Below are 13,414 nucleotides of genomic sequence, written 5' to 3'. Positions count from 1 at the left end.
TTGCTAGTTGTTTGGCATAGGTTGTCCAGCACTGTAGCTTGATGGTCGTTGAGTGAAGCTGGGTGCTGGTGTTGAGATGGAGGTCTCTGGGAGATTTTCGCCATTTGATATTATGTGGAGCTGGGAGGTCTCTTGTGGACCAGTGTCCTGAATTTGGCTCTCCCACCTCAGAGGCACAGCACTGACTGCTGGCTGCAGCACCAAGAGCCTTTCATCCACATGGCTCAGAATAAAAGGGAGAAAAAGTAGAAAGAAAGAATTAGTATAAGAAGAAAGAAAGAAGGAAAGTAAGGAAGAAAGGAAGAAAGGAAGAAAGAAAAAGAAAGAAAGAAAGGAGGGAGGGAGGGAGGAAGGAGGGAAGGAAGGAAAAAAGAAAGAAAGAAAGAAAGAAGGGAGGGAGGGAGGGAGGAAGGAAGGAAGGAGGGAAGGAAGGAAAAAAGAAAGAGAGAAAGAAGATAAAGTAAAATAAAGTAAGATAAAATGTAATAAAGTTATTAAAATAAAGAATAATTTTTACAAAAATAAAAAAATGGACGGATAGAACCCTAGGACAAATGGTGGAAGCAAAGCTATACAGACAAAACCTCACACAAAAGCATACACATACACACTCACAAAAAGAGGAAAAGGGGAAAAAAATCATAAATCTTGCTCTCAAAGTCCACCTCCTCAATTTGGGATGATTAGTTGTCTATTCATGTATTCCACAGATGCAGGGTACACCAAGTTGATTTTGTAGCTCTAATCCGCTGCTTCTGAGGCTGCTGCGAGAGATTTCCCTTTCCGTTCTTTGTTCTCTCAGCTCCCAGGGGCTCAGCTTTGGATTTGGCCCCGCCTCTGCATGGCTGCTGGAGGGCGTCTGCTCTTTGCTCAGACAGGTCAGGGTTATAGGAGCAGCTGCTTTGGGGGTGTGGCTCACTCATGCCGGGGGGGAGGGAGGGGCACGGAGTGCGGGGCGGGCCTGCGGCGGCAGAGGCCTGCGTGACGTTGCACCAGCCTGAGGCGCGCCGTGTGTTCTCCCGGGGAAGTGGTCCTTGGATCCCTGGACCCTGGCAGTGGCGGCTGCACAGGCTCCCCGGAACGGGGGTGGGGATAGTGACCTGTGCTCGCACACAGGCTTCTTGGTGGCAGCAGCAGCAGCCTTAGCGTCTCATGCCCGTCTCTGGGGTCCGCGCTTTTAGCCGCGGCTCACTCCCGTCTCTGGAGCTCCTTTAAGCAGCGCTCTTAATCTCCTCTCCTCGCGCACCAGGAAACAAAGAGGGAAGAAAACGTCTCTTGCCTCTTCGGCAGGACCAGACTTTCCCCCGGACTCCCTCCCGGCTAGCTGTGACGCACTAACCCCTTGCAGGCTGTGTTCACGCCGCCAACCCCAGTCCTCTCCCGGCGCTCCGACCGAAACCCAAGCCTCAGCTCCCAGCCCCACCTGCCCCGGCGGGTGAGCAGACAAGCCTCTCAGACTGGTGAGTGCCGGTCGGTACCGATCCTCTGTGCGGGAATCTCTCCGCTTTGCCTTCCGCACCCCTGTTGCTGTGCTCTCCGCCGCAGCTCCGAGCGCCGAAGCTTTCCCCCTCCGCCACCCGCAGTCTCCACCCACGAAGGGGTTTCCTATTGTGTGGAAGACTTTCCTCCTTCACAGCTCCCTCCCACTGGTGCAGGTCCCGTCCCTATCCCTTTGTCTCTGTTTTTTCTTTTTTCCTTTGCCCTACCCAGGTACGTGGGGAGTTTCTTGCCTTTTGGGAGGTCTGAGGTCTTCTGCCAGTGTTCAGTAGGTGTTCTGTAGGAGTTGTTCCTCATGTAGATGTATTTCTGGTGTTATCTGTGGGGAGGAAGGTGATTTTTCGCGTCTTACTCTTCCGCCATCTTCCCCTCTCTTCCATCTTGGTCTGTTTTCACAGCCCAGATTACTATTACTCTCTCTTTCTGTCTTCTAACCCTTTGTTTCAGAGTCTTGCATTTCTTCTGTGTCCAAGGGCTCATTCAGTAACTACTAAATTATGTGCATATAGTCTTGTAGCCCTCTAGCTGTGTGCTCACCCCGAATCTAGTCAAATAAAGTTTTAATTTTCAGTGGCATCAGGTGTGCATTTTCAAAAGGTGATTCTCACTGTGAAGGGCAGACATGAGGTAGGGGCAGGGATGCGAGCCAGAGGGCTGATGAGACCCTGTTTTGGGGAGAGGCAGAGCCTGCTCGGTTAGCAGAGCTGCAGCAGGAGCAGAGGAGGTTCTGTTTTCATCCATGTCAAGTGAGTGAAGGGTGGTCTTCCGGGTGTTTTTCAAGACCTAAGCTAACCTCACCCCTCATTTAGCCCCCGGTCAGATACCCTGCAGACACTTACTGCATTTGTGTCGTGCCACTGAGGGCTGAGGAAGTTAGAGGTCTCGTTCTTACTTTGACAGCTTCACTCTCAGTTTTGCAGTGACTGCAGATGTTCTAGAGCTACTTTCTCACTTGCTTCTCGACGTTTCTTTCTTCTATAACCTGTGGTGTGTCAGAGGCAACAGTTACCACCTCGGACATAGACTTGTTAGCATTTCTTCCCAATTCTGTGTTAGGTGACATGGAGTTGATAGCTTGAAATGGACATGGTGGAAATATTTACCCAATTGAAGTTGGAAAAGGCTACAAATCAGGGCTCCCCTACCTCTAAAGAACCTGTTGTTTAACATATAGCTGCACACGGTTTCTGTAACCCTTTTGCTTCTGCTCACCACACAAACCAAAGGGAGAGAGAGAAAGAGAGAAGAAAACCATGTTTAAGGGATTGAATACCATGGATTTTCTTCCATGGGACTACAGTGATTTTTAAGAGGAAAAACTTGAGTTCCTTTTCTTTCCCTATCCCAAGTTTTGCATTTATTTCCAAAAGGCCAAATATAGGCTAACTCTCTTCTCTCTCCTCCAGTGGACGGCTGTATTCACAGAGCAGCTGGCCCCTGTTTGGTCGCTGAATGTCGTAACCTGAACGGCTGTGAAACTGGACATGCGAAAATCACGTGTGGCTATGACCTGCCTGCAAAATGTGAGTACAGCTCTTTTGAACACTTTACCTTGTTTTAGTCCTCAAGTGGGTAACTGGAAGAGGAAGTGGTAGCAGTGGTATTTAATTGAATGTACTTTTATTAAGATTTTGTACATGGTAATGAAATGTGTTTTCCAAATACGTCTCTGAGTATATAAATGTGCAGTGTTTAATTGTAGGTGATTTTTGCTCGGATCTTTGACAGAGGGTCTCTGAAACAGAGAAATAAAAATACGAGCCAAGTATACCTTACAGTATTTAAGTGCCGTGGAGTGACAGCTTCTAGAAATGATGCCAATTTCTTATTCCTTGTTCAGGTTTCTTGATTGTGGATGTGTTTAGAGCAAAGGAGATCAAAGTGATGTATTGTGTTTTCAGCTGCCATGTAAAGGCTGATTGGCAATTACAGCCGAGGCATCTGTCACACTTGGCTTTCAGGAAAAGCCATTGGAATGTGGTTGTCAGAGTGAGAATGTATTTGCTCTTTGAATGTGGAATGGTCAAATTTTCTATTATATTTGAATGGAGAGAAGTATTGCATTTGATTGACCTTGTTGCTTAGTCGTTTAGCCAACTGGTTGGGGTGATGTGGAGTAAAAATACTGAAAGAGAAGCTGGTTAAAGGCACAGATTTTTTTTATCACATAATCTTCTGGGGTTGGGGGGTGGAGGTAGAGGGTTTCATTGCACCATTAAGTCATGCATTGATTGGAAATTGGGAAACCAGTTAGTTGTTTATTCCATTCACCTGCTTTATATGATCCCTCCTTGTGAATACATTTTTTTGTAAAAGTGAAGCTGATTTTTTTTTTTTTCTGTTTTAGTAGTGGAGAATATGTGACTTAAAAATTATGACACAGTCTTTGGGCTCTGTTTAGACAGGTTGTATAAAAATGAATTTCTCATGGATATGTGTGAGTGGAGAGATAGTGTGTTCTATTTTAAAGTATGTTTACTTTTGAAGATTTTTAGTAAACAGTAATATATTAAAATGGTATTTTTCTTTGTAACATTATAATACTGCATTCTGTATACCTTACGGTGTGTTGCTAGTGAAAGTATATCCACTATATACTGTTTAATTTTTTTCTTTAATGACTTCTCATTTTTCTTTCCTTGTTAGCGTTTTTACCTTGTGTGAAAGTTAAATCATGGGCCAAATGGCCCTGAGTCCTACTAAATATATATTTATGTCAAATAAAGTCCCTTGTGTGTAGTGGTGTTTAGAGCACCTCTCCCTCTGACTCAGAGGCGCTGAGTGTTAAAGGTGGTTTCCCTTTCCAGGATTGTATGGCTCCATGTTTACCAAGATTGGTCATTCTTCCTTCTTACCACCATACTACCTCTGTGATATATAATAGTTGACAGATTCCACCCTGAGGACAAGCAGATTATTGATGATTTTCAGATTTAAGGTGTCTGTCCTTAAACCTAGTCTCCTATTGATTCACTGCTTTCTTTCTTACGAATTAAAGCACAAATCAAAAATGTTTCAACTCTGAAATTTCTGAAGACAGCTAACCTCAGAATCATTAAATATGACCAAATAAAATGGTGGCTTTGCTGTATGGATTGACACCACGGTGATTTTGTTTCATGCGCTTGCCCCTGTTTGACATCCCTTTGTATGAGCTTCCTTTGATCGTCATTCAGCTCAGTTCAGGGCTGTTGAAGGCTTGTACACCACCAGGCACTAAGGTACAAAGATCAATCTATACCTGTGCTTGAGAAATTCCACGATTGGATTTCCTGGGCAGCCTGGGGCAAGTGAGTCTTTGTGTGACAAGGACTCTAGCCATGGAAAGTCAATCCACAGAACTCAGTACAGAATCTGTGTGAGCTGAGATACTGAATCAGATGACACACATTCAAGTCCCTGTGCACCAGCCCACAGGGCACGTCTAGTAAAAAAATCATCCAGCAGGATAGAAATTCCCAGACTAGAATGGCAGTGCCACCTCAAGAAAGTCACAAACATGGAGTATTTGTGACTAGATCTTGGTATTTCTCTATGCTTAATGAGATTAATGATTTATATTAAAAGCATAAAGAAAAGCAATGAAAGCAATAAGGAATGAGTAATAATAGCTTACATTTGGCATACCACTTTGTAGTGTGTCACAGTACTTTCACAAAGCCTTGTATTTTAAATTATATTTTATAAACACTGTGTATGTTCATTTTCCCTTTTCCTATCCCTGAGAGATCTTTTTCTTTCTCATCAATTTGGTTCATCCATTTCAGACTCATTAACAATCCACAGATGTGCTTTTGTAGAGAGAGAATGAAAAGGGAGCTCATTACATACTGTTTGGGTCATTTTCCCCCTCCATATTGAATAATTCCATGACAGTTTGACAGCAGAATCTAGTTCCTATTTGTCCTCTGTGACAGCGGTTTTATCATTTAAGGTGCTAAAGCCAGCCATCCAGTCACCAGTGATAATATCTTCGCGCATCAGCAATTTGTTTGGAAAATGCTGTTGTCTGGGTTACAGACAAACTTGGTAATTTTGGACTGGTCTTTGCTTTTTTCATGCTTGCTAAATTAATTTATTCATAAATGCTTGTATTTGAATTACTTATACTTAGAGTCTGTATTCTGTGATTCATCATGATCAGTGGAATGATAAGCCTCAAAGATTTAGTGTTTCTTCACTGCTTGGATATTTTGAATGATGTCTTTTGATGTGGAATAGCCGATCATTCTTTTCAGAAGTAATCTTAAGAGTGGAAAGAATATTGGCCAATACTTCACTGAAGGCTATTGGTAAAGAAATGACTTAGAAAGTGGACTAAGGACTGTTTATACAATTTGATCTTTTGGTATGTTCTCTTTTACAATGTTAGATTTTTTTTTGGATTCGTAATAAAATTTAGATTTCTATGGATTTTTAGAAGCTTGTCAACCTGTTGAATGTTTCTATTCATGCTCTCATCATTCTACCAGAGGGTCAGCTTCATGTGGGTGAGGCTTGTCTGTCTCAGTCACGATCCTAATGTCAATATCTAGCATATGTGCTGAATTAATGAATGAGTGATCAAATGAATTGTTTCAGACATTTTCACCTGTCAAATAGATTTTTGCCTGTTGCTTCCACTTCTAATTCTTTCCCTCCTTCACTCCACTCTGCCCAGTCCTGTAGATTAATATTCTTAAGTCCAGAGTCCCTGTAATTGTCCACAAGGCTCTAGATGTGTGACCCCCTCTACCTCCTTCTGTCCTCTCCCTCACTCACACGGGCTGCTTTGCTGGATCTTTAATGCCTTTGCATTAGTGTTCCCTCTGCCTGGAATTCTAGTCTTCCAGACACCTGCGTTGTTTGCTCCCTCACCTACGGTACTTCAGATCCTTGCTCAGGTGTCCCCTCAGGTGTCATCCTAACCAACCTATTTTTAATCGCTCCTCTGCTTTATTTATAATTGCTTATCTATAGCATTTAACATTCAAATACACAGTATCATTTACTTATTTATTTTGTTTATTGTCTGTCTCCCCATACCAGAATGAGGGCAGAGCTTTTTTTCTGCATCTTCTTCATTTATTGTTGTAAAAACTACTTAGAAAAATGTGTGACTTAAAAAAATGCTTAGAAAAATACTTGACACATAACAGGGGTTCAAAAAATATTTGTTGAATGAATGAATAAAATCTAACTCTACTCCTCTCCAAATCCTTCAGTGGGTTTTTCCTCAAACACACACTTGTTAACCTGATTATCTTCGGCCTTCCATGATTTACTGTTCTGTCTTGAGCTACTTACCTTTTATACGATCTGAATTTGCTCAGAATGGCATGTCTGTACATGGGCTCTGTATTGGGGGCTTTCTAGAAAATTCTGTCTTTCTTCCTTTCTACTTGTCTTCCAGACTCAGCTCAGATATCACTTCTGCCATAAAACAACTCAACTAAAAGTGCCTTCTTTTGCCTCAAAATCCAGAAAACTGCATGTTAACGTGCTGAGGGCCCTTTTTACTTGCTACATTTTATTGTTCTATATGCAAACTTTCCACCTTTCTAGAAGTCCCTTGTTTATAATGTATACTAGAGAAATATCTATCAAATGAATTAGTTGTTAAAGGTGGAGATTGGTTTATAATTGTTGGTGGGGGGGATGTAAAAAACATGTATTAATATTTCTAAGAAATTATGAAATCAGTGATAGATATCCATTGTGGGTTTTGTTTATTTTTAAATTTTTATTTATTTTATTTTTTGGCTGCACTGGGTCTTCGTTGCTGAGTACAGGCTTTCTCTAGTTGTGGCGAGCGGAGGCTACTCTTCATTGTGGTGCACAGGCTTCTCATTGCGGTGGCTTCTCTTGTTGCGGAACATGGGCTCTAGGTGTGCGGGCTTCAATAGTTGTAGCATGTGGGCTCAGTAGTTGTGGCTCGCGGGCTCTAGAGCACAGGCTCAGTAGTTGTGGCACATGGGCTTAGCTGCTCTGCGTCATGTGGGATCATCCCCAACCAGGGCCCGAACCCCTGTCCCCTGCACTGGCAGGTGGATTCTTAACCACTGAGCCACCAGGGACACACACCCCATTGTGTTTTTTAAATCATATTTTAACATACATTTAATTCCAAAGTCTCTTGTCTAAGAAATTTACTCTTTTTTCAAATTGAAATATAGTTGATTTACAATGTTGCCTTAGTTTCAGGTGTACAGCAAAGTTATTCAGTTATATATATATATATATATATATATTCTTTTTCAGATTCTTTTCCATTATAGGGTATTACAAGAGATTGAATATAGTTCTCTGTGCTATACGGTAGGACCTTGTCGTGTATTTTATATACAGTAGTGTTTATCTGTTAATCCCAAGCTCCTAGTTTATTACTGCCCCCCACCCTGCTGCCCTTTCCCCTCTGGTAACCATAAGTTTGTTTTCTATGTCTATTTCTGTTTTGCAGATAAGTTCATTTGTATCATTTTAAGAAATTTACTCTTAATGGACCTTCTCCTAAAAGTGAACAAATAAAAATAAGAAGCCATATCAACTTTACTTAATGATTTTCAGCGTAGCTCACATGTCTATTCTACTTCTTGAGAATGCTCCACTTTTAGGCTTTAGGGCTGAATAATCATCAAAGATAAGTGGAAAATATGTTAAATTTGTGTATATAAAACGGTGGAACCTGTTTCTTTTATTTCTTCCATTTAATCTTTGTAAGACATCAAAGGGTAATACTAGCATCCAACTCACAGTTTTTTATTAATCATTTGAAAGGAAACTCTAGGGTGAGAGACCGTAGCATAACATGTTTGAATATCATAGAGTGGTGGGAATCAGAATCCTTATTTTATTCGCAGGTGCAATAATAATCAGATGATAGTAGCTTAAACGGTACTGTTGATAATAATTAGTACTTCTCTTGTACCCTTCATCAAGAAATCGTAGTACTTTGAGACATTAGCTCATTAGTCCTTTTGAAATTTCTATGAGGAGCTGACATGGCAATATTTTCTTCCAACACAGAGAGAAATACAGGTACAGAGAGGTTAAACCTGTTGCTCGCAATAGCAAACTAAGTCTGTATTAGAGACACGGCAGTGACCAAGTAAGTGTTCCTGAGATAGGGAGAGAGTCCATGGCAAGTGTTGGCCAGGCCTGCTGCCTGTTTTTGTAAATAAAAATTTATCAGAATGCAGCTGGGCCCATTTGTTTACATATTGTCTATGGCTACTTTGATGTGACAGAATTGAATGGTTGCAACCAGGATTGTATGGCCACAAGCCGGAAACATTACTATCTGGCCAACAGATAGTTGGCCAGATAGTAATGAAAATTTGCTGAAAAAGTTTGCCAACAACTGGTCTATGACAATCCTTACTTTTTATAAAGGAGGAAGCTGAGATTTATAGAGGTTAAATATTTATTGAATTTTAATGAATGTATATGACTTACTCAGATCACTATTGACAAAAGTGAGATTAAAATACCTGCCATCTCTTTCTTGGGACAGTCCTTGCTTCTGTTGCCTCAACAGAACATCACTTTGGGAGGATGACCTGAAGCCTTTTAAATCTTTCAAATTATAAGACCACCTTGGGGAAAAAAATGCCTGGGAAAAACATGGTCATTTTTCTCAACAGGGTCAGAATTGGAAAATGAATAAGTCAAGTCCCTGAAGGGACAGTTAATTCAAACCACCAGAGTATTAGGCGATACATCTTTATTCCTTGCTTCCTCCAGTGGTGTTAGTCAGTGTACTGAAAGGGAGCCTGTAGTCCTGAGGAGATTCAGTTTCTAGAGTAGGTAACTCATAAGATGGCTTTGAGTTAGTTCTCTGCAAAACACTGCAAAATACGACCTGATTTCAGCCACCGTGCCTCCCCCAGCAGGTGTCTGATTGTGAAGGCAGTGGAGAGGGCATGCTGCTAAGAGTGTGACTGCCAGTCTCTGATGGAAACCTGAGGGCCCTCATGAGCTCCTTCCAAAATTAAATGACTTACATGCCATCAAAAGAAAAATGGCTTTTGAAGAACATAAAAGCAACTTCCTTAAGAGAGAGATGAGAGTTTTCCTCGCTCCTAAAATCAACTCTGATTGGCTCATTTCCCTTAAGTGCTTTAGGAATTTAATTTCTGTCTGACTCTATTTCTTTATAGTCACCACCCCTTTCATTGATATTAAGGGGTTTTGTAGAGTTTATCTCCTTAGTGGTCCTCATGATGAGTGTGGAAAGTGAGAAGGACAGAAGGTTGTCATAATGGGCTACCTGGAGAAGCAGCAGCAACGTCTCCTGGGAACCGGTTAGAGATGTAGACTCTGGTGCCCCACCCCAGACCTCCTGAATCAGAAACTCTGTGGTTGGACAAGCTCTCATATGTTTCAGTGTGAGAACCATGACCTGCACAGTAGTGTAATTCAGGGCAGAACCCTGGCCTTTTGATTCCTCGCCCAGCGCATAACACAGGCATCCTTTTGGGTCACAGGTTAGGGCTTTCTTTGAAGAGACTTCTGACAGGCTCTTCTTTTCCTTTGTGGCATTTACACACTTAGTGATGGTATCTATATTTGTTTGTTTACTTGTTTATGGCCTGTCTTCTCAAACAGGATAACAGTTTAAGGAGAGCAGAAGTCACATCAGTCTCATTCACCCCTAGAATCCTTAGGATCTAACATAATACCCAGTTCAGAGTTGGAGGCTTTCAGTACATATTTACTAGAGGAATTAATGAAAGGATTGTCTTTGTCATTGTCATAGTTGCACTGCCAGAAACCAACCAAGAGAACACTCCAGATAAGCCTACATGATTCCAGAAATCTGCAGAGCTAGGACTGCTGCCTCTTGTGGTAGCATCTCTGTTACCCTGTCACCCAGCACGCTGCTTGCTCAGAGATTCTAGCACCGTAAGACAGCACAGGGGCACAATTGGCTTAATATGTCCACATGGTACACATATAACCTACACTTAGATTATGTTCTTTCATTTTTTTTCATTTTGATTTGACTCATTTTGGTAACATAGATTCCATCCCCAAGTAGCTTTGTGATGAAATAACTAAAAATCCTAATAGTAAATAATGTCTTTTAAAAACGTCTGCATTTTGGAAGCAACTAGGTATTTACATTGTTGCATTACTGGCTGAGTGTAGAATAAATGCATGTACTTGGCTTGCACTGTTTGACATCTTAGCAGGCCTTCAGAGGACACTGTCTATACCTTCTTTTTCCTATGTGATCAATAGGAAATAACAGTGTAAATCAATTCTGAGAAATAATGTAAATGGACTCTCCAAGGCAATTCCCGCTGTGAGATAAGTAGTTAGCGTTGACACTGGCATTAACCGCAGGGGGAGTAATCAGCCTCTGGACGTGCCTCATCAGAGTTATCAGCTAAGATTAAAAAGGAGCTACTGTCGCGCAGGATTTAAAAGATGAACATTTGAAGGTGTTCTCATAAATTAAAGCCATCAGAATTGCTTTGAGTAATTTAGGTTGCTTTGAGGGCAGGCACAAGCCAACAGGAAAGGTTAATCTCAGAGCCATGGTAGGTGATGTGCAGGAACAGCAGAATACATTTATTGAAATAAGCAGCAGATACTGAGCTAAATGAAGATTTTCCTCCAGTGCTAAAATGTTCCTTGAGTTCTTGCTAACATATATGATTCAAATAAAAAGTGGGTAGACTTATTAACTATCCTTGCAATTAATCACTAATCCCAAAGATTAAATATTAGACCGTGTCATGGCTTGATTAGAGGTGTTTCCAGTTGAAAATATTGATGGGACCAAGCTCTGCACTTTGGAATAAAAGATTGATTCTAGGTCAAGTACGCTAATTGTCAAGGTAGAAGGTCCGAGGAGAAGTCCTGAATCCAGGATATTCTAATTGTTGGGTCAAGCCCTCTGAGCGTGGGTTTCCTCATCTATGATTAGCTGGGGGTGGGCATATCTACCTTAGGCAAGTTTGTTAAAGAGTAGACACAGAACCACTTTTTAATAGTGTAAGACATATAGCTATAAGATTCTATTATTACTTGTGAAATACTTCCCATACCTCATTAACTTATTCAGTCTATGTTTATTGACGCTTTCTCTGGGCTTGAGTGCTCTTCTAGAGTGTAGAAAACTACAGTGAAGAAGATAGCCAAGGTCCTGTCCTCTTCGATCTTAGGTTCCAGCAGAGTGAGGCGGAAAATAAACACATGCACGTAAAAGCAAAGCCTCTCAGATGATGGTAAGGTCTACGAGAAAAATAAAAAGTTCTGAGAGAATGGACTATTTTTCCATGGTGGTCAGGGAAGGCCTCCCCGAGGAGGTGATGCCCGAGCTGAGAGCCACGTAGCTATCTGGGGGGAAAGTCACTGCTGGCAGAGGGAAAGCACTTTACCACTGGGTTAAGAAAACTCACCTTGCCTGATGTGTAAAATGAGATAGTCCATGAATTTTTCTTTCTTTTTTCACATCTTTATTGGAGTATAATTGCTTTACAATGATGTGTTAGTTTCTGCTGTATAACAAAGTGAATCAGCTATACATATACATATATCCCCATATCTCCTCCCTCTTGCGTCTCCCTCCCACCCTCCCTATCCCACCCCTCTAGGTGGTCACAAAGCACTGAGCTGATCTCCCTGTGCTATGCCGGTGCTTCCCACTAGCTATTTTACATTTGGTAGTGTATATATGTCCATGTCACTCTCTCACTTCGTCCCAGCTTACCCTTCCCCCTCCTCATGTCCTCAGGTCCATTCTCTACATCTGTGTCTTTATTCCTCTCCTGCCACTAGGTTGTTCAGACCATTTTTAAAACATTTTTTAGATTCCATATATATGTGTTAGCATACATGGTATTTGTTTTTCTCTTTCTGACTTCCTTCACTCTGTATGACAGACTCTAGGTCTATTCACCTCACTACAAATAACTCGATGTCGTCTCTTTATATGGCTGAATAATATTCCATTGTATATATGTGCCACATCTTCTTTATCCATTCATCTGTTGATGGACACTTAGGTTGCTTCCGTGTCCTGGCTGTTGTAAATAGAGCTGCAGTGAACATTGTGGTACATGACTCTTGTTGAATTATGATTTTCTCCGAGTATATGCCCAGTACTGGGATTGCTGGGTCATATGGTAGCTCTATTTTTAGTTTTGTAACGAACCTCAGTACTATTCGCCATAGTGGCTGTATCAATTTACATTCCCACCAACAGTGCAAGAGAGTTCCCTTTTCTCCACACCCTCTCCAGCATTTATTGTTTGTAGATTTTTTGATGATGGCCGTTCTGACTGGTGTGAGGTGATACCTCATTGTAGTTTTGATTTGCATTTCTCTAATAATTAGTGATGTTGAGCATTCTTTCATGTGTTTGTTGGCAATCTATATATTTTCTTTGGAGAAATGTCTATTTATGTCTTCTGCCTATTTTTGGATTGGGTTGTCTGTTTTTTTGATATTGAGTTCCATGAGCTCTATAGTATCATGTCATCTGCAAACAGTGACAGCGTTACTTCTTCTTTTCCAATTTGGATTCCTTTTATTTCTTTGATTGCTGTGGCTAAAAATTCCAAAACTGTGTTGCGTTTCCTGTAATTGATATCTAGTCTCATAGCATTGTGGTCAGAAAAGATACTTGACACAATTTCAATTTTCTTAAATTTACCAAGGCTTGATTTGTGACCCAGGATATGATCTATCCTGGAGAATGTTCCATGAGCACTTGAGAAGAATGTGTATTCTGTTGTTTTTGGATGGAATGTCCTATAAATACCAATTAAGTCCATCTTGTTTAATGTATCATTTAAAGCTTGTGTTTCCTTATTTATTTTCATTTTGGATGATCTGTCCATTGGGAATTGCCATTCTTATTTTGAGAAGAAAAATTAATTCCGCTTCTGTTCTGTTTTGTTGCTGTTAGCTAAGTGAAGCAGAGGTA

At 41.1% G+C, this 13,414-nt stretch overlaps 1 protein-coding gene across 3 annotated transcripts in view; it reads left to right on the top strand.

The window, feature by feature from the left end:
• Window positions 1–13,414, top strand: part of MACROD2 (mono-ADP ribosylhydrolase 2) — a 1,936,537-nt gene that overhangs the window by 632,890 nt on the left and 1,290,233 nt on the right. For all 3 annotated transcript variants that reach the window (XM_024735453.1, XM_024735452.1, XM_024735451.1), the window contains exon 4: window positions 2,904–3,020. In XM_024735453.1, the coding sequence (XP_024591221.1) occupies window positions 2,904–3,020 (117 nt within the window). The remainder of the gene's footprint in view (window positions 1–2,903; window positions 3,021–13,414) is intronic.

Source organism: Neophocaena asiaeorientalis, unplaced genomic scaffold (genome assembly GCF_003031525.2).
Source record: "Neophocaena asiaeorientalis asiaeorientalis breed wild unplaced genomic scaffold, Neophocaena_asiaeorientalis_V1.1 scaffold64, whole genome shotgun sequence".
Lineage (NCBI taxonomy): Eukaryota > Metazoa > Chordata > Mammalia > Artiodactyla > Phocoenidae > Neophocaena > Neophocaena asiaeorientalis.
This window is presented reverse-complemented; position numbering and strand designations above follow the sequence as displayed.